This window comes from Hylaeus volcanicus, chromosome 7 (assembly GCF_026283585.1).
Source record: "Hylaeus volcanicus isolate JK05 chromosome 7, UHH_iyHylVolc1.0_haploid, whole genome shotgun sequence".
In the NCBI taxonomy this organism is placed as follows: Eukaryota; Metazoa; Arthropoda; class Insecta; order Hymenoptera; family Colletidae; genus Hylaeus; species Hylaeus volcanicus.
Window position 1 is genome coordinate 7995515 of NC_071982.1, and position 24789 is coordinate 8020303.

The window sequence follows — 24789 nt, forward strand, 5'->3', positions numbered from 1 at the left end:
GAGCACAATAACTCCGATGTACACATAGTGTAGAGCAATATGTACATGAAGTAAAATAAAGTAATGGAAACATATGAGAAAGAATCATAGTGCAGAATAATCAAGTGCAGTAACTGGATGTGTACATATAGTAGTGCAATATGGGAGAAAGAGAGCCTCGTGCATTTAAATAAAAACAAGTAAATAAGCTTAAATAATTCGGTGTTCATCGTGCAAACAGTCGAGTTTATTAATCAAGTGCAATAACTCGTTTGTACATATAGTAGTGCAATATGGGAGAAAAAGAGCCCTATGCACTTGAAATAAAACCAAGCAATCAGCAATGATGTTAAATCTATCAAACGCCACGAACTTTAATAACTATTCCAAACCTCGGATGCATAATCACTTATAATAATAACTCGGGTGCTACCTCGTGCGTAACAGCTTTCTAACATCACGTAACGTTTCGTCGGGCAATAAAATAAAAAGTGTATCCCAATTTCAACCAAGAATGTTAACAATATTACGATATCAATGGAAGCGGAGAGCAGGAATTGTGCGTGTCGATGCTCGCGACTGGAAAGATTTATATCGCTATCATTCGCGACGACGCGAACGAACCGTTAATTTATAGCGCGCAATGTTTCACCGATAAACGTAAATAGAAACTGAAAAACCGTAAAACTTCAGTTACGACGCGATTGATTGATTAATGGGGATAAATGGCAGAAGAAGATCGCGCTCGAAGAGGGTCACGAAAAACGAAGCATTAAACGTTAGATCTAGCCCTATAGTGCGGACAGTATTGATTCGAGGGCATGTTGCACGCACGAAACACCGTATAACGAGTACTTTTCACGAACGCGAGGGACAATGACTGTCCGACTTGGAATTTCTTCGGTGCGTTGCTCACTGGCTGCATTTACTTTCATTCATAAACAACAGCGATGTTTCGTTTACCTGTTCCTGTTTCAAATAATAAACAAAATTAATGGCGGTCTTTTCGAACAAACAGTTTTTTAAGTTTCAGAATCCCGCTAACCTTGAATTGTATATATACTCTTCGAACGTCGATATCGTTTAAAATAAAATTCGCTCGCTTTAGAATAATTACTTTTGCAAAGAAAACAGGCCAGATGTGCTTGATACCAATTTAGTACCGCAAGAGAGCCAATCATGTTCCCGGCGGATTCATTTTCATCGACTCGTCACTCCAAATTGCTTTTCATCCTTTCCTCGTGTACCGAACACGTTGTCGACGAATACGCGATAACCTGTCCCGCAATCGATAAACCAATAAAAGTAATCGTTTTCCCAGCGACACTTTTCTTTTCTTATTTTTTTTTTTCAAACTTTACTTTTGCTAAAAATATTTTCCCGACTCCTGTAACAAGGACTTTCTGTAACGAGACCAAAGCAAGGAAAAAAGAACGTTGCACAGGTCATGGATAATTTGAGGAAAAATATTAATCGCCACGGATGTATCCACGCGTCGAGATATACTCCTCGTAGAAGGATTGCGTTACCATGCGAGCATAAAACGTTATTTTTAGACGCGAAAGCTACGCAAAAGCGAGACGAAATTTCAACTCCAGCTCCGGAGTAAATCCTCGCGATAACAAACGCGTTACTATAAATTTTCTATCGTCGTCGAAAGAAGATATTTTCGGTTTCGTTGGATGATTCACGTTCTATAGCGACGTACACGCCGGACACCGTGCCTCGGTGTTTTAACCGTTTGACTGCTAAGCTTAATCGTTTTCACTTGATGTTGTCAAAGACGTTAACAAGACACATTGAAACTCGCAGCGCAAAAGCGCTGCGTCGCGGTTTATCGAGACAAATTAACGCAGCGCTTTTTTTTTTCTTTTTGAAAAAGAAAACTCTTCGTTAAAGAAGACTACGTCGTTCGTGACACGTTGGGACGGAAACGCATTTCGGAACTTAAAGCGATGATAATACTTCGGCGTGGCGAACCGTGTTTCAATAGTGTAAAAATAGAAACATTTCGTATAGGACACGGCAATCATTGCTCTCGCGTAGCTCGTGCATGTGCTATAACGACTTCGTTCTGTAACCATACTTCCGCCCTTTAAGCGCACGTATTTAAGCGACGGGACCCCTTCGCGCACAAATGACCCCGTACACGATGACGTCATTCACGCTCGCGACGCAGAAAGAAACATTCGGGAAAGCCTGAGCGAATAGTACATTTTTCTGTGGCATTCGACGCCTTGGAACCAGAGATGGCGTGAACTGCTACTTTTCAATCACTCGTGATTCAATCACGATGATTTTTCACAGATTGGTAGAGAATATTTTCACTTTTCACGAATTATGTTGTTCTTAGATTATATACGTATTATAATATGGTCTGAAAGCAATGTTAATATAACTCGTTTGTGATTTCTTGAATTGCCGCTAAGGGGAGACAGCGAGACACTAACGATAACAATTAACATGAACCGCTTCTGAAACGTCATCTGCCGGATCACGGTCGTGATCGAAATTTAATCACGACTGCGATCGTGACTGTGTCATCACCGTGAAAAATCACTGTTAGTTAGACGCCATCCTTACTTGGAACCAGAGATGGGCAAAACCCTAGCGTTCGAATAAATCCGAAGTTATGTTTGTCTCGTTTCCTCTTTCCAGCATTTTCCAGAGAAGGAAACTTCGGATTTATTCGATTTGGGTACGCAGGACCCGGTGCCAAACTCCGAGTTTGACTTGAGCGACAGTCGCGGAGAAAGTAGGAAACTCCGGGACAAGATAAGGAGAGCGATACAACAATTGCAGGAAAGACGAGGACAGGGCGATTAGGCTAGCATGATTCTTGTCAAGGATATCGAAGCAAAGAAGCAATATTTTCTAATAATTCTGGTTTCAAAATATTCCTTATACCTTGGCGCATGCCACTGTGAGGCCCGATTTTCGAAAAAGTGTTTGTAAACAAATTTATTCTATAAGAAAAAAGAAACCATGCTTTTATTATTTATAAAGTTTCAAGAGCGAAATTGCAAAATCGGGCGTTAGAGTGGCATGCGGAGTGATGTAAAGAATATTTTAGAAAAAGAATCGTGAGAAAATATTGCTTCTTTGCTTCAATATCCTTGACAAGAATCGTGCTAGTCTAATCGCCCTGTCCTCGTCTCTCCTGCAATTGTTGTATCGCCCTCTCTGTCCTTGTCCCGGAGTTTCCTACATTTTCCGCGACTGTCGCTCAAGTCAACTCGAAGTTTGGCTCTGGGTCCTGCGCACCCTTAGGGTTTTGCCCATCTCTGCTTGGAACCTATTTCTCTTGTCGAGTGACACTATTGCTTTGTGTAAAAGACGCTTGGCTATCTCTTTCATGGGTGAGTTACGACTATGACCAGCTGTGTTCTCAAACGTAGAGGGCGCGACCTCTAGACGGCGAGGGGTCTTACTGCAACAAATACAGGAATGGCGTTACAATATTCGTTTCGTACTGTTTCGTACACGTTTTGCTACGAAAAAGGAAGACGTACCCAGAGAGATTTTTTTGAAAGTTAGCGCAAATTCCCATCGACACTGACAAGCGATTCGAATTAAAGTGCATCGGGGTCTGTTGCATTTTAATGCATCTTTCTCCATTATTCTCGATCGAGTAACTCGCCAGACGATACGCCCGTTTACCCCGTTCTCTGACACGAATACAAACGTTATCGTGGCTCGAAAATAATCGCGATTAAACCGATCTAACCCGAAACTTTCCTTGAGATTCTCTTCTTCAAGTATCGTTAATAATCCGAATCGTAAATGCAACGTATACGCTGAAGTCTTAGATCAATTAGCTAAATTAGTAAGCAGGCTACGCAAACTAGTTCTATCTACCATTAAAAGCAGACATCTTTTTTGCCAAACCTAACATCAAAGCTTGTTTGTATATTTTCCAATTCCTAAACGATAACCTCCACTTATAGCATAAAACAAGTACTGTAATAATCTAACGCTTTGTTAACCTTTTGTACAATCTGTAAAGCCAAAATAAAGCCTTGTTCGATGTTATTAGGTTGTCCCAAAAGTTTCTTTCGTTACGCTCAATTATTTTGTGCGATAGTGTTTATATAAATAGACAATCTAATCTTTCTTACATGTAACAGTAATGGAGCAGAATGAATCGTACGCAATTCAATAATGTAACATTAGACATCAAATATTGTGTTATTATGTAAATATTATTAAATTTATAAATAAAATTTATTAAATATTATTATAAAATTATTATAAAATTTATTAAATTTTATTTATAATAAAACTTATTAATAAAAACGAGAGAAAACTTTTGGGAGAACCTAATAGCTTCTTGCTCCTTGGTCTTCCTCGGTTGTCGCCGTTGTACGGCAGGTATCGTTTGCTATATACAGAGCCAGACGAGTTTAATGCCTCAAGTTTGCGCGTGGCCGGATCGATCGAGTTCTCACTACGCCAACATATTACATAAATTGACGAATGGCCGAGCCTGAATCCGCCAGCGGCTTTCGAGCGGCTATCGCGTTGAGAGACATCCAAATCCGAAGAGTTACGGACTCGATTTATTCGAGGGCGACGTCGTTTACATAATCGTATACGCGATAGACTGATAAGTGTACATCAACTTAATCTATTCGATGGCGGGAGTCAATTAAAAATTTTTTTAGTATCCTTATTATACAATAATAAGGAGTGTTATACAATAACAAGGAGTGAAACGAGAACACGAAACGTAGGGTACAGGATTTGTGACATAGGGTAAAGCGGGTCGTGTGTGGATCCGAGAATCTCGTGGGTTCGAATCTCCGTGCCTTATTTTTCCTTTAGAGTCTAAACTTTAGACCTACGTTTCCTCCTACGCTTCTTTTCTTTCATTTGCTACTTTTCCGTTCATTGGTATCGCGGTCAACGAACGAGCGAATTTCGTTTTCGAAAGCTTTCGCGTTCCGATTAATTCCGTCACTCCGGAGGCTGGTCTCGAGGGTGCATTGCGCTGCATCTGTTGCAGCTGCACGCAGTATCTTTAGAACCCTAGCCGTCTGTTTGTCGTACCGTGCTTCATTCACCAACGGCACTTTTCGGGAAATAAAAGACCTCGAGAAAACCGCGGGAAACCTATTTTCCTCTTTCTAGCTATGGTATTCTTTTTAAATCTAATACCAGAGTATTAGAGTATTCCAGAGAATATTCGTTTTCCGAGAGTATCCATTTTACACGTCTGGACAAACGGGGTGGATGTTCGCGATTCAACGAAAGCGAGGAATTATCTTCTTCTTGCCATTGTTCGCAATTAGCCTTTGTTCGACGCGCAGACTGTACAGGGTGTCCCGCGATGTATGGTACACATCGAACAGAGATAATTCCACGTGGATAAACAACGGGATTGGTTCTTGTGTGCCTACGGATATCAAAGAAAAATATTATCAAAGCGAAACGAACAAATTTAATAAGGTATGGTGTAATGAATGAAATTTCTGGATAGCGATTTCTACTATAAATATTTATCCAAGTTTTCCAACATCATTTTTAGGAGGTCTTTTATTATTTATGTATGCGACACATATAGCCAAACATGCGATGAATTTTCTTCGAATCGCGAAGGTTGGAAGATAAAGAAACCGAGGCGCATGTACATTACACGCCGTGCGGTAAAGGGTTAATGTTACAAAGTAATTCAACGCCTGCTACAAAGTAGGCGTACAAATGCAGCAGAGAGATTATTAGAAGTTATTATTACTGCCTGTCGATCGACGATGAATAATCGGTCGTTTCTCAACGAATCGAAAGCGTGGCCGTGAAATGCGATACTAATCCAAAGCAAGTGTCGCGCCAAGCCCGTGCAAGCAACTTGCATAAACAAACGGTAGAAATAGCGAGCCGCTTTGGGAAGGATCTGTGCTACGTTCTCGCAAATTTAATATTTATCGATGGTGCAGGTTTCGACTAATATTAATTTCACAAAGAAAATAGTTTCTACGATCTTGGAATGGATGAATCTACGCTCTCTGGTTGCAAATGTAATACTTATTTATAGTGCAGGTTTCGATTAATATTAATTTCATAAAGCAAATAGTTTCTACAATCTTGGAATGGAAGAATCTGTACTACGTTCTCGCGGTTCAAATTTAATATTTATCAATGGTGCAGGTTTCGACTAATATTAATTGCACAAAGAAAATAGTTTCTACGATCTTGGAATGGATGAATCTACGCTCTCTGGTTGCAAATTTAATACTTATTTATAGTGCAGGTTTCGATTAATATTAATTTCATAAAGAAAATATTAGGTGTACTGGAAAATAATGTCGTTTCTGGAAATCTGAATACTTATTTATATACTTATCATCAGATCATTGATTTTGACCGATCCTGAATTGAAAATTTGCACGGTAGATGACATAGGGCTGTTGATCGACAATTGCTTAAAAACAGATACTTATTAAGAATGAATTTGCTTGAATTTAATGTAAAAGAAAACGACACTAATAGTTTCAGCTTAGTGAAGTTAGCACCCCAAAATGCAAATTTTGATAAAAATCAAATTACATTCGTTTGTCCATGTTTGTCCAACCACGATTTTCATTTTGAAACATTTTTCTGAAGGGTGGACAAATGAAAATTGTGGTCGGACAAACGTGAACAAGTCGTGGACAAACGAATGCAATTTGATTTTTATGAAAATTTGCATTTGGGGGTGCCAACGTCACGAAGCTAATAGTTTCTACAATTTTGGAATGGAAGGATTTGGGCCTTAGTCCTATCGCACACGGCCGCAACCGATTTGAAATTAGTGTTGAACTTGAAATTTGAAACCGTTTGGCGCTGTTTGTTTTACCTACTCCGCTATCGTTGTTTTACCTAGATCCACGGTCGCATGCAACTAGTTTCAGAGTGGTTTGAAACTGATTGGGTGGGCCGTGTGCGATCGGTCTAACGAAACAAGTGGTCAGCTCCCGACGATGCACGCATCTTTCGACACGGAATTTTCCCAGGAGAGGTAAGAGCGATCTGTAAAGCGACCCATTCTAGCTCGTTCCGAGAAAAATGGACCGAACGAGAGACGCAAGAGCTTCTTGGGAGGATCCGTCGCTTCCTGTGCCCTCATTGTTCGCATCTCGAATAGCTTTTTGTGGCGAACGGTACCAACCATCAGCCGGCACAGTATCGAATATTCAGCGACCAATCGGAAAAGATTTTTCGCAATTTTACCGTGGCTGGTAACTGTTACGATAACCGATAATTATTGTTTATCGTTAAATGCAATGTAATTACTTTTAAATAGTTGTATTATGCATATCGCGGTTTTTGAACGTGTACCGAGGGATTAAGAACACGTGCATTTTTAATGCGGTATACAGTATCCGATTAGTTTTGTGTACAAAACTTTTGTGTAAAATAAGCTTTTATTCTAAAATAGCGATTCTTATAAATTGATAAGCAATGAAACAAATAAATAAAAAGTGCTCAGTCCACGTAGTTGAACACTCACAGTTACAAGCTTTTATGTAAATACAGCTTTGATTTTAAAATAACGATCCTTATTAATTTTTAAAAAATTGATAAGCAATAAAACGAATAAATAAAAAAATATATAAATATAACAGAATGAATATAATAAAATAAATCTTTCAGTGTCAGTTGTATATCTTTAGTTTAAGTTTTTTAATTTAGTTTTTTTTTTATATCAAAACAGTGATTTAATTGATTAAATTTGACTACGAAACAATGTATTGATTATTGTTACCCATGACCTGAACATTTATTTTAACTAATAAATAAAGTTTTACAAATTACACCGACAGATCTATTCTGTTACATTTATTCTTCTTATATTTATATTTTTTTATTTATTTTATATTATTGCTTATCAATTTTTTTCAAAATTAATAAGGATCATTATCTTAGAATCAAAGCTGTATTTACATAAAAGCTTGTAACTATAAGTGTTCCAGATTACCGTGTACTCAACTACGTGTACTGATTACACTAACTTCTTACAGTGTACCAGAGCTGGATAATATTTGTAGAATAAATATTTTAAATACTGTTTCAAATAATAGATTCTTCGTAATCCGAATAAAGTAGTATTTCAAATGGGATATGAAATTTCAGCAAATAAAATATTTTATTTTGATAATGTAAAACGTAAAATAAAATAGTTTATTTTGGTAATCTATAGTTAAAGCATGAAAATAAATATTTTATTTTGATAATCTAACGCATAAAATAAAGTATGTATCGTTTTAATAACATAAAGCATAAAATAGAATACTTTCCATAGTTGTTAATTTGAAAATAAACTGTGTATGTATGATACACAGATGGAGAGAAACTATTTCTTGCAAATATTATGATTTCCTGCGATTGAAGAATATTAATTTCATGAAGATTCTTAATAGAAGTATTCATTGAAGAACTACATTGAATGTATGTTTATAATTCAGAGGAAAAGTACTTCGTTGGTTTTAGATTACCAAAATAAATATATTTTTTATCCAACTTCGAAAAAGGAAGAGTTACTCAATTCGATATATGTATATATATATATATATATATATATATATATTTTTTTTTATTTACACTATAATTTAGTAAAATCAAATATTCCGAACTATGGTCCAAATATTTTCAGTCTTTTTCAAATAAAATATTCTTTGAAATATTATCTTAAAAATTTCTTATGACAAATAAAATATTTTATTTCAAAAAATACTTGCATGATCCGAAAATAAAATATTTTATTTTTAAAAATACATGCACGATTCGAAATAAAATATTTATTTACTATTTACTATTTAAAATACGTATTTTACCCAGCTCTGAGTGTTACTAAACGTAAAAGTTTTGCGCGCCAAGTATTGCCAACCAATGACGAATGAAATACGTAGCAAACTTCAAGCGAACCTAACACACTCTCAATGTTGCAACAAATGATTATTATTACGTCCCAAAATGCCAGTCTCCCGTTACACGGTTGACCTTTGAGCCATCTAATTTTGCTAGGAAAAATAATCGCGACAATGTTTGCAAAATTATCGAACGCTGAGAAAGATCGAAGGTTACAGCCACGAAAACAAACCGTGTCCGTGAATTTCCCGTGCCCTTATCTAAGCAACAGTCCAGCGACGCGTGCATGATTAAAAATAGGAACGTTTCGCATCACTCGAGAATAATATCATAACCTCCAAACGATAAGTAAATAACTCTCCTATATTTTTAATCGAAAATGAAAATGAAGTTTCCGTAGCGCGTTTCGTCGCGAAAACGCTTTACATAAGGGGTAGAGGACGCTTTAAAAATAAGCGAATAGAAATATCGATTCAAGTGACATTAAAAAAATGTGTAATTAAAAATATACGAGATGAACGCTAATCGAGCGTTCAGTTTTCACGCTTGATTCTACTAATTAAATAAAAACAATTAGACGATTAATCATCCACAGCAATTACTTGTGTTTGAAAATATGATCATGTATCGTGCTTTATCTTTGAGATGCATCATCGTATACAAACGATTAATTGAAAGAATGAGTCTTGTATAGATTCGAACGTGTTTTACGAATTAGAAAAAAACATAACGGTGACACATTCAGATGAGCTGTCGATAGAAGTGGATTTTCTGTTGGCCAGCGCTGGCATCGGTTATAATTCACGTGTCTATCACGTGTAAACAAATTAACTGGCACTACCAGCAAACCTAATTCAACGGTCCAATGAACCCTCTTTCGAGGACAATGAATCTCCTTTTATTTCCTTTCGGGTTATACAAATATCCATCTCGACAACGATATCGTATTAACGTAACAATGGTAGCATTCACTGCTTCGAGATAGACTATCTATCTAGCGTTACGCAAACTAGCGATTTTCAAAATGCAACATCAACGGATATTGATTTATTCGATAAAACATGTTCGACTTGACGTCGCGACAATTTAAAAACGTTATGTTAAATAAAACGTCAACGTCAACGTTAACGTTAATACGATCTCCCTGTCGAGTCGTTAAACAAACCGTCGAACGTTCGTAATCGAGATTAGACTCGTTCGAGACTAAACACTCGAGAAGCACACATCGTCTGGCAGAACGGCGTGATTCGCGAATGCGTGTAACCCAGATAAGACTGCAATTCACCGATTTTCCTAAACATTTTACCACGAATAAAATTCGTGTACGTAAAGAAAGGCGACGATCTCTAAAATGACCCTTCCTTCTACAAGGACGTCAGCCTGATCTAATACAAACACGGAAAGCTGAAAAACCGTAATCGAGAAAAATTGTACAATCATTTCGGAACGTTGTCAGCCATAACCGGGTTAACAAAAAGAAAACCGACTCACCGAAATACTTGTCTGGCTCCAAGCCCGAATCTTTGTCCAGTCCGCAAATGACAAAATAATCCGCGAACCTCTGTGGATGTTGCTCGGGTCCGCGCATTATCCCCAGACTCCCGTTCATCTTTTTCCAAGAGAATGTTGTGGCAGATATCACCCACCGCGGTACACGAAGCACCCTCACGAAAACGATATCCACATCGCGAACCTCCACGAAACTGTCATTTCACGCGAGAGCGAAACAACAGCTGATGTTGACGCGTACCTGAACGCAACGCACGACTCTGCGGAGTGCGGACCTCTCGCCGCGAATAATTGATCTTTACTCGGCGGCGTGAAGTTGGCCGCGAGCCGTCGGGCGCCACCGGCGCGACAACTAAAGCGCGCGTAAATTCGAATTTCGAAATGGGTTCATTATCAAACTGCGCTCCGCTGACATACAGGGCCGACGTTAGGGATGGGGCGCCAGATTTTTCGGGACGTCGCAGTCCGGTGTCCCTAGTACAGAGATGGGCAAAACCCTAGGCTTCGAATGAATCTGAAGTTTGCCGATATGTTTGTCTCTTTTGAACATTTTCCAAAGAAGGAAACGAGACAAACATATCGGCAAACTTCAGATTCATTCGAAACCTAGGGTTTTGCCCATCACTGCCCTAGTATACGAATATACCGATATACAGGGTGTCCCAAAAATGTTGTAACACATTGAAAGGGGTGATGCGGGAGGTGATTTGAAACAACTTTTTCCTTAGCGAAAATGTTGTCCGAGGTTTCATTAAGGAGATATTAAGCGAAAACCCAGACCAATCAGAGCGCGAGTATGCCGGTGGAGCGGCCGCGGTAGCGAATGAACGCGGCCACCTATCGCGTAGCCTACGCTCAACCGGCATACTCGCACTCTGATTGGTCGGTGTTTTATGTTAATATCTCCTTAACGAAGCCTCGTACAACATTTTCGCTAAAGAAAAAGTTGGTTCAAATTACCTCCCGAGCCACCCCTTTCAAGGACCTCCAACATTTTTGAGACACCCTGTATATACCCCTGAAGGGGTGCCACGATAATCTTGCCCGGGGCGCCAATATTGCTAAAGCCAGCCCTACTGACATGTTCCGATATATGAAAATAAAGAAAGAAAATTTGTACATACGTACTCCTATAAAGAAGGATGCAATGTTCCCTCAAAGAACTAAGCTTTCATATTACTTCATTGCGATTTTCTGCATCGTACAATAAACATAATTAACTTAATTTAGTAAACTTCTAAGAGAAATATATTTATTCTAAATCTTCTACACCTATGCAACGATTGCTTAGAATCAACCTCCTTCGAACAAACCGAAACCAACCTACAACAAACTTTCAAGTTGATTGTCCTAGAATTCCGTGCAGCTTGTGCTTCTACCGCAATTTTATACAACCAAATATGCTTTATATAAATCGCCTCTTTTTACTGAGAACCAATTACATAAAATAAAAACGATGATAACAGAAGAAACGGACTTCACGTTGGCGTAACTGAAAATTTGTTGCGCCATCTGCGTAATTGCACAGTGCAGAAATGTTTGTTCATTCATGGACAGGTTAGATTCCTGCAATTCAACTTGCGTTTATTAAAATACGATAACACCGTAGGAATTTTAGAATTTTCACATTTTTACGGATGATGGAGGAGGTTGACAATATAATTATTCACTCGTTACGTCAAATAGGCTGGTGAGTTGCATTTCGTAATCGTCGATCGCATATTCGGCTATTTTGACATACGATGTCGACGGCGTTTTATTGAGAACAACAATGGGCGGTAATGTTTATTTGCGTTATCGTATTTCGTGTCGTCGATTAGTATTGCATTTGTTTTGTCAAAATTACCAAACTATAATACATTGTAAATATAAGTAGACGAACGAGAAAGTTCGGAATATGCCAAGTTCTAAATAAATTTTGCCGGCTAATCTTGAAAAAGGTCACGAGACAATAGCGTGTAACGATAAATATTTGATACATGTAATCTTAAGAAAAATGTAAGTGAAATACAATCTTTTTTTTTATCATGTTTTAGTGACATAGAAGAAAGCGTAACAAATCTCAGTGGTTTCAATACAGAATTAGTGGTAGGAGCAACTGTAAGATGTTTAGATATAATAAGACCGGGTCTTGGAGTATCCACAGTTTTACCTGTAAACATGGCAGCCCGTTTTCGACTAGGTGCAACACTTGCTCAAGCGTGTGCAGTAAGATATCGAAATAAAATAATTATCCTCGTTACTTTCCTAATTGCTATTTTATTTTTATTGATACTTAGTTCATCGATTTAGGAATTAGGATACAAAGGTGATATCGGTTACCAAACGTTTCTATATAGTTCAGAAGCTGACCTACGAAGAGTTCTTATGTTTCTCATTGAAAAACTACCAAAAGAATGTGATAAGACCATAAACGAGCCTGTTAGCAATATCGCATTATTAGATAAATCTATAGCATCTGCAATATCGCAAGGACTGTCAGCCCCGTGGTTACCACATTATTGTCATACGAAAGGATTCAGAAATAAAGGCAGAACTGATGCCCCCTATATATCTGTGAGTTTAGAAGTACCAACAACAGATGATGGAGAAGGTAATGTCGATCGCTCTATGCACCATTAATATTACTTGACTAATGATAATGAACATTTTTCTTTATTGCAGAGTATCAAGATTATTGCATACATTATCTGCAATCTGTGCCTAAACAAGTGCAAAATCAACAATCCTTTTTACCTTCTTTGATATCCTATAACGCGAAAGCTCTTCATCCGCGGTCGATGGATATTCTCGATAGAATAAATTGGTTGAATAAAGAACACTCGGATAAAGTTACTTGTGTCAGTACACCGGGTGACGTTAATGTTCTCGATAGGGTGTCCATAAAAAATACAATGATAACTTCCAAAGTAAGCTTCTTAAAATTGACGCGATGTTTGTTCGTTCGTACTATACATAAGTATAATACTATACTTCATCATTAAGATCTTTATTTTATGTATAGCAACCTCAGGTAAAAAACGAGGACATTAAAGAACCTGTGCTTCCAAAACAAGAAACATTAGATAAAACAAAACAGCAGGAATTAGAAGTAGAAAAAATGAAAGTAGAATGCGAAACTATTAAAAGTAATATGGAGGAATTGCAGGATGAGATTAAAAAACTAAGTACTAGCATAACGCAAATAACGATAAACTATCAAAACGAAGAGAAAGAGTTAACGATTAACGAAGAACAGAAAAAGATCAAAGCAAGAATTTACGATTTACTTCAAGACGGAGAGGAAAATATTAAGAAACTAGGGGCAGCGATCGAAGCCACGACAAACAAATTAATTAACTTAGGTAATCAATGGGAAAAACATAGAGTACCGTTAATTCAGAAATACAGACAAGAAAGAGAAAAGCATTCGACGAAAGCTGTAAGTATTATTATAGTAACGAAAAACTGAAAATTGATAGTATTTACCTAAAATCAAAATTTTATGTATGTACATATATATATATATATAGAGTGCAAGTCAAAAGACGCTCGATGAAATAAAGTTACTAAAAGAAAAGGAAAAAGAACTTCAGGAGGAATGTCGTAACAAAGATCAGCAGTACTCGCAATTAGTAACAGAAGTTCAAAAGCTTCCTAAAGAAGTAAATAGATCTGCATATACTCAACGAATTTTAGAAATAATTAATAATGTTAGGAAACAAAGGGACGAAATCAATAAAGTTTTAGCTGACACACGGGAAATTCAAAAAGAAATCAATACGCTTACAGGCAGAATGGAAAGATCATTTACATTTGTCGATGAATTAATATTTCGCGATGCGAGGACAAATGAAGCATCGAGAAAAGCGTATAAACTGCTGGCCACGCTTCACTCTGATTGCAGCGAACTCGTAAGTTTAGTCGAAGAAACAGGTGCCACTATACGAGAAATTAGAGACTTGGAAGAGCAGGTAATATCGGCTTGTTATATAACTGGAATAACTTCGAATTTACATTAAATAACGAAACGTAATATTTTCTAAATATCGTATATTTTTTTTAAAGATTGATTCCGAATCTACGAAAAATGTTGGAGCAAATTTGGAGAGAATAACTGCTGATCTAAAACAAATGAAACAAGAAACGGCAGCATTAACTGCTCAACTGCAAAGTAAATCTTCGTGATTGTTATGTAATCTACGGTACTACGATACGAGTTGTAACAACAACGACCAGGTAAACATTCAATTAGTATTATACACATCAAAATTGACTGCTGCCGTATTTCCACATGACTTAAAAGATCGTATTGTTATATTTACAGGACATTCCTTACAAACGAATACGAAGACCAAATTTTATAGTTTTTAAAACTACAAAATTAAATATACTACTGCCTATAGAGCAGACTTCACAAATCTGTTAAGACTAATTGCTAAATGTGTACCTTGGTTCGAAGTTATGTAAAATAAATATGCTTAAAATTGGGCCAAGCATATGACAAATACTTATTCGATACCGACGCTCAAAAAGGAACGTTATTTGTTACAGAGCCTAATAATTTTTTAGTACACAATTTAATTGTATAATTAACTTTCATATTTCTAAAGAATAAGCAGCTTTGGAGAAATCTACTACTAACATATACGTAATACATATTTAAAAACCACTTCTAAGCGATTCTGTACAAAATATGAAAGATAAATAATATGTAATATATTTTTATTGTCTCTTACCATTATTATCCTCCCACAAACAATTTATGTCAACATACATTTTATTAAATAGTTATTAACTACAAAATTGTATTCATTGTTTACGATGACATCAGAAATTTAACTTCTCTGTTTTCTAACAGTTGGCGGTATGTACTCTTCTTCTTTCTCCAATTTCTTAAGTTTCTTTTCAGCTTTATGCATTTTAAGAACACGATCCATCTCATCTTGTTCCCTCTTTTCTATTTTCTCTATTTCCAATTCTATTTTTTCCTCATTCTCGAAGAATGTTATAAGTTTCTCTTCGTCCTTCAATGCTTTCTTCAATGCAGTTAAATTTTCTATGCTCTTTTGTCGTTCTATTTCTAGTAATTGATCTTGTAACACTATTTCTCTTACTTCTCCCCAATGAATATATTTCTAAAATATTAAAAAACATTCTGCTAATCATCTAAAGGAACTTTAATATATTTTTAATACTAATTACCTGTAATTGTTCGCTTATATCTATCTCTGATTGCTTGTCAACTGCCGATTTAACTTCATTCTCCAATGCTTCAATTAAACTATCTTTACACAGATTTACAGCTCGTAATTTCTCAACTTGGGACATTACATTCTTAAATTCATCTGTTACTTGCTCTTCGGATAGACTTTCATTATCCTTTTTTATCAAATCAAGAACTTCTTCGTAAACTACATTATCTTTTACTTCCTTCAACCACTGTTCTATTAGCTTCGAGATATCATCATACTTTTTATATAATATTAAACCTCTTAACTGACAAGTTCTTCCTAATGTATTATTCATAAACTTTCCATAAAAAGCTAACGTTTTTCCCACCAAATCACGTGGGTCAGTAAGATCAAAATGATCATCAAAGTAAGGATTCCTGAGATAGCGCACGCGCACTTTAATTTCTTCTTTGGAATCATCTACTGGAACCTCTGGCTTCTGCCACTTTTCAGGACTTTCCAAATGTTTGTGACAACAGTACACGCACAATGCGTTAGTTATCGGATTCCCTGAATCTTCTTGTAGCATAGGTAAAACAGCAATTTTTGCTGCGGTAGCATAATCTTTCCTTTTTATGTATGTGTCCATAAGTATATTGTAACATAAGTAGTCGGGAAAAATGCCATAATTTAGTCTGTCGTGCAACACGTTTATAAGATCTTCTGTGCAGTCAACGTCCAACAAATATCTTATGACAGCGTGGTGAGTCGACTCTAAGGTGTTCGACGTTTCAGCGGTTAACCTCAAATTATGAACTAAAGTTAACAGTTCCTCTATTTGAAATTGCTCCTTTACGGTATTCGCGAATATGTCGATGTCGATCGCACTTATTTTACCAGTGGTGGATTGTTTGTGGTCCAAGTCTATGAACAAATTTTCTGGTTTAACGTTTCGTAGTAAAGGAAATTTGAATCTATCTTTCCACGCTTCCTCGCACCGGTACGCTTCAGACAGGAACGTTCGTCTCTGTATCAGAGATTTCTGAATTCTGCAGTAAGCTCTTTGTCCAAATTTCAACGTTTTCAACATTTTCGCTCGTATTCCGTCAGTTACTTATAATATTACGGAAAGCTTGTTAATCGTTCAACAGTTTGTCTCGATTCTCGACACAACAGCGAACATGTGAACCATGGGTTAAACCAGGTTAAAGATAAACACTGCATCTCTGCGTTTCTCAAATTTCACGCTCCCGCCAATATTTATATCTCGAATAATTTAATTTAGTTCGAATGATACGATCAGTTTCAAATTAAATTTTGTCAGTGCATTTATATCTCGAATAATTTAATTTAATTTGAATGATACGATCAGTTTCGAATGAAATTTTGTAGGTGTTTTTTTATCAGAGTAACGCGGAAAAATAAGTAGACAAATTTCCAATCAGAATCTTCGAAACAATAAATAAAAAAAATTTTGCGAATTTTAAAAACAAAACATCTCGAACGCACATCTATGTTCCATATATGTATATGTTGCAAACATAAGATCACTATAATAATCTTCTTTTCTTCTAGTATATAATATGTTTCTTTCTTACATTGATAAAATGAGTCATCTGACACTCATCTGAGATCTTATAAATCATGGATGTATACATAAATTCGTATTTATAATCTGTATTACTGGATTTCCTGCCCTAAAATAGGATCGTGGCCTTTATTCGCGGGCATACATCAAGAATTATTTTAAAGATACGTTTCTTGTAAAATGGTGAGAAACAAATGAATTAGCAAAATGTAGAGGTTATGTTGTCCATAGCACGAGATAGTTGCAAAGCCGTGTTCGACATTTTTTCAGTATTCCTTACTTAATAAAACAGAAAATGCTCACGAAGATAGTATTTGGACCTGTGCTTGGGGCTGCTCGAACAAGAAAAGAGAAACACTACCGGAGAACGACGATTCACGGTAGATAAGGATAGTTAGGTTAGATGTTTGTTATTTCCATTCGATTGTCTACATATTTTGTATGGCGTTATAGTGATTCTATGCGATCCAATGAAGATGAAACAGTGGAGTACATAGTGACTGGCTCTGTTGATGATACCGTTAAAGTTTGGGTACAAAAAGATAAAAGTTTACAATTGAAACATACACTAACTGGTCATTCGCTGGGTGTAGTATCCGTTGCAGTAAGTTCAGATGGCTTGAGTAAGTAGTTAGTTAATCCGTTATCAACAACTAAAACAAAATATTATAACAATAATTTACTTGCAGAATGCGCATCCAGTTCTTTAGACTCCAGTTTAAAGCTATGGGATTTGGAAACTGGAGAGAAAATATCGAGTATCGAAGTGGGTCCTGTAGATACTTGGATGGTAGTATTTTCTCCGGATGATAAATTCATTGTATCTGGCAGTCATTCTGGAAAAATACATTTGTATGGAACAGAGAGTGGTAAACAAGAACAAATTTTTGATACCAGAGGTGGAAAATTCACAATTAGCGTTGCCTATGTAAGCATTCTTCTTTAAGATGCAGCACGAAACAGTTGTTCTTGGTCTGCATTATTATAAAATTTCTATTTTAGAGCCCAGATGGGAAATATATTGCTAGTGGTGCAATAGATGGAATAATCAATATATTTGATGTTACTTATGGAAAAGTGTTACGTACGCTAGAAGGTAGTTTAACAAATTAATTTTAACAATCGGTACTTGACAAACATATTGCACAAATTTATTCTTTCGAGGTCACGCGATGCCAATCAGATCGCTATGCTTCTCACCGGACTCGCAGCTACTTCTTACCGCGTCGGACGATGGGCATATGAAAATATACGATGTGTTAGTAACTTATTCCTTTACAGTAAATAAATTGAAAATATAGCAAAAGGATCGATTATTCCTTTATTTTTCCATACAGGAAAGATGCTAATGTAGCAGGAACTATGTCGGGACATGCCTCGTGGGTACTCGGAGTTGCTTTTTCTCCAGATGGACAAAATTTTGCATCCTGTAGTTCAGATCAGACTGTCAAAGTTTGGGAATTAGCACAACGACAATGTCTACATTCGTTTCATGAACACAATGATCAGGTAGAATCTCCGCATCATGTGAAGTATTTTGTAATTTTATAATACTGATATAAACAATTTGTTTTCATAGATATGGTCTGTGAAATATAGTCCGATAAGAAACAATATAATCGCCTCGGTGTCAGACGACAAATCTATCAATCTGTATGAATGTCCACCTTAAGATAAATAAATTTTCTTATAACGACGAATGAATAAATGCTTATATTTATTTCCTTTCCTTAAAATATTTTACATTTGCGAAGTATTATTTTGCTTTGACATGTGTACCTTAATAAAACGGAGCTGTATATTATTCCTACCACGATAGAAATGTCAAACAAAATAGACATTAGTAGCTATAAATTTTATTGTACTGCAATTATTAATATACAAATCGTTAAGATGTCTGCCAAATCTAAAATACAACGTAACAAAAAAACTGAATTACACTTAATATCTAAGTAAATGACGGGTATTACAAAAGAACTGTGGAAAAGGAGTCTGGTGTACAGACCAAATCTCATATAAAGGAAAACATATAACTACCCCGATGTGGTTCCAAGTTGGAAGGGTTAAATCTAATTAACTCGAACTGGAACAGGGTAAAACACGAGTAATAAATCTCTGTAAATAATGCACATTAAAATCTACTCCATATCGCGCCAAACGGTTTCGTTCTAATGAGATCTTAAATCGTTTCGATGCACGTAGAAGGAAAGATGACGCGATACAGAAGAAAACAAAATATGTTCTTCAATGTCCAAAATATGCAGCAAATTTTCAATGAATCTAAAAGAAAAGAAAAGATATGGAAATAAAATTAATATAAAGTCCATAGCAAAGTTTCCGATTTTCAGACCTGTAGATACATAATTGATCCGTACACACTCTTCACTGTACCTATATTAATTTTAGACAGGGTAACGGTCGAATCCGTGTAGACATTTCTTACATGCAATTTGATTTTACGTAGTACATATGACCAAAATAGAAGCTACATCACCTGTTGATTTTTAAGTAGACTAGAAACTTAAAGTAAAGTTTACAAAATTTTGTTTTTTTTTCTTTTTTTTTCATATAATGCCAGTTTAGCGTTACTTAGACCGCTAACATCGATACAAATGTTACTATCTCTTTATCGTAACAATCTGTTGCGTCGAAGATGTCCAAGCTTTGTCCAAATCTTCATCGTGTTTCTATCAGTCTTTGAAAGTAATTAGACTTTGTATCCGTTGAAGGAATACAAATCAGTTACGATGGAAACAAAATACAGATCTCATTCCTTGCAAATTTATCTATTACAAAGATGTACAGCGACATATCTCCTGCGATATACACTGTGAGTCGTAATATATATAATATATATATCACTAAACTTTCTACATTTTCCATCCACGTTCAATATATACAAAATTGAATAAATAATCAAAGGTAATCACTGCTACGTACTACAGAAATTTTAAATTTCTTCCTAATCGTGGAATTTCTCAATACAATGTATATACAACACGCAAAGTGAATAGGAATGATATCAGAATTTCCAGCTACTATTTCACACTTTGTTCGTATCTCTTAAAAAACTTGCGTTGCGATGCAACAAACAATTATATCAGAGTGACCGTTTTACATTTAAAGTGTAAAAATCAATGAAATACGATGGAGATTTTCCGTGACATCGAACGATGAGGTAAAAAGAAATTATTAACTTACTTACTGAGTACTTGTAATGCGTATCACGCATCGATTAGTGGTCAACGCAATGCGAAGCAAATGTACAATGACTAGCCAGAAATGAAAAAGTGATGCTACAAAAGAAAAGATTAAAATTAAGATTTCCGTTAGTTGATCGGAGAGATCTCTTGATTTTCTTCGCTCCATATTGTTCTGATTAAGTTTTAACAAAAAAAAAAAAGAAATAAAAACATGATTACTTTATAAATATAACGGGCTCTCTTATACTGTCGTTACTCTCGTAGAAGCTGTGACTATGTCGCTGTGACAATCCGTCGTTCCAAACCTATTTTCGCTCTCGTTTTGTGTAATTTTGGTTGTCTGCGAAGGAATGTCTGGCTTCGGATTATAATTGAAAGGTGGTACAATGGCGGAGGCAGGTGTACGCACACCGCCATTGACGTAAGTTTGTGCAGAGCCTTCTGCGTTCGCAGAGTCCACTCTTATGAAGGAACCAAGGCGCGATATTCGTTTCGTGGGGTCTACCTCCACGGCGGAAGACTCGGTGTTTTGCGACTTCCGTAAAATCACTGACGCGTCTCCCACCTGTACAGAGTCTTTCTTGTAGGTGGATGCATCGTTGGACTTTACGGGTATTTTGCAAGGTGCGTCGTTTGAATTCATTCCGCTCAAGTCGCAAGAATTTCTATATTTCGCTTTGCTAGACTGCATCCCCACTACTAATGGTCTTTTCGATTTGGACTTGTACAATGTCGACTCCGTGTCATCGTTTTCCTGGGGTATGCCTTCGAACGTCGAACTACGGAACAATCTGAAAGCTGATGGAGTATTCATAGGAGAAGGTCCGTCCACGTCGTTGGCACAACTGCCTGGCTGCACCCATTGTCTGGTGTCAGGCTTTTCGAATCGTTGCTTGCTCTTGCTCTCCTCTACCTTCTTCCAAAGACTCGCGATTTTGCTCGTCGCTTCTTTCGCTAGCCTTCTGGTCTGTATTCCCGTCGACGAGTTGGAGACGATGCTGGAATTGCTGTTGGATCGTTGACCGAGTGGACCTATCTTGCGGAAAATCTTACCGTTCTCGGCTTGTACGCCGGTTTGATTGCTAGCTGGAATTTTCGTAGTCGCGGCTACTTTGCCCGTAGGCAATCGTTTCGGAGCCACCAGCAGCGGTGCCGTTTTGGGAAGCTTTTCCGGAGCTACTTTCCCGACTTTCGACTGATGCACCTGGTGCGTTTTCGGCGCGATTTTAGGTTTCACCATCGTAGGATATACTTTGGAAGTGGCTCCCTTGATGGGTTTCGCGATTTTCGTCTTAATCGGGGAAGAGGACGTAGAGACCACCAGGGGCGCGTTTTCCACTTCCGGTTCGTCTTTGGTAAACGTACCCTGCCGTTCTAAAGGCTTAACATCTGGCTTGGCGTCGTTTTGAAAATTCGAGGAACATGTTGGAGGCGTGCTGTGTCTTTTCACGGATTTAGTGAAGGTCAACGACGATCCCTTTTGAGGAACGGACGCTCTCTTCGCAGCTGCTGACATCTTCTTCGTTCGTTTCTCTCCGTCTGTTAACGAAGGAATTTTAGGACTCGAGTTTGCCTTTGGAGAATCTTTCATACCGTTACTTGGACTGTTGTTGTTCTGCCTCAGCGTGGTGGCTCGAGTAGCTCTCACGATGGGAGAGGTGTTGCTGCGACCAATGGGTATTCCGCTGACAGGATTCGGTTGCTTCAACGGGGACGACTGAGGCGTCGGTTTGCGCGTTATGGGGTTCGAGTAGAGAGCTTTCCTTCTGCCGCGAATAGCTTTAGGACTCTCCGGCTCGGACCTGTCCGTTGCGTTGGAATCATTGCTGTGATCTCTTACCATTCCTGGTTTAATTATCCTCGGTCGCTTCGTTTCCCTGGGCTGTTCTTCGGCGTTGTTCGACTCGTTCTCGCTCTCGCTTTCCACGGTATCCGCGTACCTGACGTCCTCCTGAGATCTGTTCGTCTCAATTTCGACCGTCTCCTTCTGATTTTGCTCGGATTCCAGCGCTTCGTCCATCTGCTGGCTGCAGGCACCTATCAGTTTCTTCGAGACACCGTTCAGAAATCGCATTCGCAGATTTCTTTCGGACTCCGATTCGTTGGACACCAGACTGATCGTCTCGCAGTCTAACAACGGTTCCTCCCCGGTCTCGTTAACCTTGGTCGACTCGTTCAAGGTGTTCAGCACGATGGTAGCGTTCTGCTGCAACATGATTTGAATTTCCTCGGACTGGGCGATGCGCGTCGCGTTGGACTCGCCACCTTCCGCCGTGTTCGCGGCGGCGTTGTTCTCTGCTTCTCTGAATATGCACTCGGAGTCGTCTAACGTCCTCGTGCGATACCTCTCGCGATTCTTTTTCTGTTCCATACGTTTCTTGATCAGCGTTTTACAGCCAGACAGTTTAGTAAACGTAGGAATAGCAGATTTAACGGCAGACGACGGTTCCGTTTCGGGATTCTCTTGCTCGCGGACATCGGCTTCCTGTTGCTCTTGACTCGGTTGAGGAAAAGGATTCTCTAACACCTGCGTCTGGAACCTGGCTCTGTCCTCCTGCCTACGTTGCTTGGGTGTCAGCTTGGAAAATGGAGAACACTTCCCGCGTGGGATCTTTCCCTCCCGCGCGCTACCATTTTCCTTTTTGTCCCTCTCCTCTTCCTTTCTACTCATCTCCGCGGCTATGGTGTACGTTTTATACCTTTCTTTGGCCAGGGTTCGTTTCTGTTTAGGCGTCAGATTTCTATGCGCCCGTTTCTTGGGCGTGGACTCTGCTGAACTGGTGAGGCAATACTCGGAAGAAATCGGAGTGACTGCTTCGTCGGTGTCGTTGCTACCTTCGTCGATCTTTTCCGTGAAGATCTGGTGCGGAGCCTCCTCGGTGCGCAATTCGACGTCGATGCACAACGTGTCGCTGCAGACGGTTTCCGTGGCCTGCTCCATCGTCGACTCGTCCATTTCGCAGACTTCGTTGAACAAAGATGGCGGATTGATGTTCTCCAGACACTCGCTCAAGCTGTTGTTAGCGCTGCTCTGCATGGCCTCGGCGTAACGCATGCAAGTTATGGAGAGGACGTTCGCGACAGGCTTCAGCAGGTCGAAGACAGCGTCGCTGCTGGTTAAACTCTGGTCTTGGTCTTTGGGATCGGCTACCTCCGACGTGATGCTCGCTACGCTTACCATGCTGTTCTCCATGTCGCCAACGTCTGGTAGCTCGTCCATCATCGACGGTGGCTTCACGCTGTCCAAATGTGATCCGCTGCACTCGTTCAGTAAATTCTCTAGACTTCCCGTGTGAGTCTGAGTCTGATTGAGAGCTCGTTTAGCCACCACGCCGAGGGGAAGAGACTTCTTGCGACAGTTTTTGAAGTCCGTGAAGGACGAAGTCTTCAGCTGCATCGGTGGAAGGGACGTGGAGTTGCATCTGTCTCTGTTAACGAACGTCTCGCTGTAATCGCCCGAACCCGCGTAACTGGCTGTCAAGGACAACAAGCTCCCCATCGTGGAAGGGGGTTTGATTGCTTCCAAGTCCATGGACGTCATGCTCGTCATTTCTAACTCGTTCTTGTTTATCTCCGCGTCTACGGCCTCGGCCAGCTTGATAGCTTCTCGTTGAATGATCTTGGAGTTCGTCATGTGACCGCCATCGCTACTTGCCGTTTCCACGCATTCCGAGGTAATGGTCGTTTGCTCTTCGGGCACGTCGCTCTTGAACGAGGCGATGATAGGAGCGCTGATGCTGATACTGGGGAAGGAGACTTCGTTAGGAGAATCCTCGTTCCACGTGTCGCTCAATATGCTCTGTTTCATCGCGCTGGAATCGCGTTCGCGTATTGCTTCCGTCTGCTGCACCAGAGTCGCGGTTAAACGGTCTAACGAGGCGATCATAGCGTCGGGATCCCTCTGACGCCGATACATTTCCTCTTTCTTCCCGTGTTTCGGTGTGTCGGGGTTCTTCATTGTCGATTTTTGATTTCCGTCGACCTCCTCTCTCGAAACGCCGTCCACTTCGCACGTGTCGTGCATCTGACTGCTCTCACCCGAATAATTCGTTTGTTTCGAGCTACATTGATCTAGATCTTTATTAGATTTCCACGTGGCTTTGTTGTGCTTAATGTTTTCGATAGTTTTCGTTAATCCAGGTTGAATGCACAGTTCCAGGAGCGCATGTTCGGATTGCTCGACCGAGTCGATCGATTCGCTGCTCTCAGAATCCGTTACTTTTGTGTAAGACTGCTGCATAGAATTCTCAGCGATTCTATCGTTCAAGGATTCCGAGACTTTGTCGGTCTCGCTGTCCTCCGCGTTTCTTTCATCTTCGAGAAGATCATTGTGAACCAAGGATGACATATCTTCGTTCGATTGAGTATCCATGCTAGACAAGTACTGCTGTTGGCTCGGCTCTGTGTCGAAGACTACGGTTTCGTGTAATATTGGACTGTTCCTCAGATTCGAAGGCAATGAAAAATTGCAAAGGTTGTCGTCCGTGATCGAATTGTGTACCATCTACATGAA

The 24789-nt window shown here is 38.7% G+C and overlaps 5 protein-coding genes across 12 annotated transcripts in view; 2 read left to right on the forward strand and 3 right to left on the reverse strand.

The window, feature by feature from the left end:
- Window positions 1-10609, reverse strand: part of LOC128879636 (DENN domain-containing protein 5B) — a 24119-nt gene extending 13510 nt beyond the window's left edge. For all 4 annotated transcript variants that reach the window (XM_054128965.1, XM_054128963.1, XM_054128964.1 and 1 more), the window contains exon 1: window positions 10315-10609. In XM_054128965.1, coding sequence (XP_053984940.1) covers window positions 10315-10432 — 118 coding nt within the window. In that variant the 5' untranslated portion in view covers window positions 10433-10609. The remainder of the gene's footprint in view (window positions 1-10314) is intronic.
- Window positions 10610-11802: 1193 nt separating this feature from the next.
- LOC128880314 (coiled-coil domain-containing protein 22 homolog) lies at window positions 11803-15039 on the forward strand. The gene is made up of 8 exons (XM_054130266.1): window positions 11803-12022; window positions 12369-12540; window positions 12625-12925; window positions 12997-13241; window positions 13337-13753; window positions 13845-14285; window positions 14380-14550; window positions 14639-15039. Exons 1-7 carry the CDS (start codon window positions 11970-11972, stop codon window positions 14497-14499), a joined length of 1749 nt encoding a protein of 582 aa, XP_053986241.1. The 5' UTR covers window positions 11803-11969; the 3' UTR covers window positions 14500-14550; window positions 14639-15039.
- On the reverse strand, window positions 14361-16688 carry LOC128880316 (28S ribosomal protein S27, mitochondrial-like). 2 transcript variants are annotated; one of them, XR_008457793.1, is made up of 3 exons: window positions 15517-16688; window positions 15051-15449; window positions 14361-14436 (listed from the first exon to the last, which is right to left on the reverse strand). XR_008457793.1 is itself a non-coding variant. In XM_054130268.1 (2 exons), the coding sequence occupies exons 1-2, from the start codon at window positions 16573-16575 to the stop codon at window positions 15150-15152; spliced, it is 1359 nt and encodes a 452-aa protein (XP_053986243.1). In that variant the 5' UTR covers window positions 16576-16688; the 3' UTR covers window positions 14996-15149. The 2 variants fall into 2 exon arrangements, 1 of the variants encoding a protein (XP_053986243.1); XM_054130268.1 differs by lacking the exon at window positions 14361-14436 and having other exon boundaries at window positions 14996-15449.
- An 82-nt stretch (window positions 16689-16770) lies between these two features.
- On the forward strand, window positions 16771-20486 carry LOC128880317 (SKI8 subunit of superkiller complex protein). The gene is made up of 8 exons (XM_054130269.1): window positions 16771-17256; window positions 17344-17453; window positions 17527-17696; window positions 17763-18001; window positions 18076-18169; window positions 18238-18331; window positions 18411-18582; window positions 18653-20486. The coding sequence occupies exons 1-8, from the start codon at window positions 17254-17256 to the stop codon at window positions 18743-18745; spliced, it is 975 nt and encodes a 324-aa protein (XP_053986244.1). The 5' UTR covers window positions 16771-17253; the 3' UTR covers window positions 18746-20486.
- LOC128880313 (uncharacterized) overlaps window positions 18910-24789 on the reverse strand; it is a 36420-nt gene continuing 30540 nt past the window's right edge. For all 4 annotated transcript variants that reach the window (XM_054130264.1, XM_054130262.1, XM_054130265.1 and 1 more), the window contains one exon: window positions 18910-24780. In XM_054130264.1, coding sequence (XP_053986239.1) covers window positions 20518-24780 — 4263 coding nt within the window. In that variant the 3' untranslated portion in view covers window positions 18910-20517. The remainder of the gene's footprint in view (window positions 24781-24789) is intronic.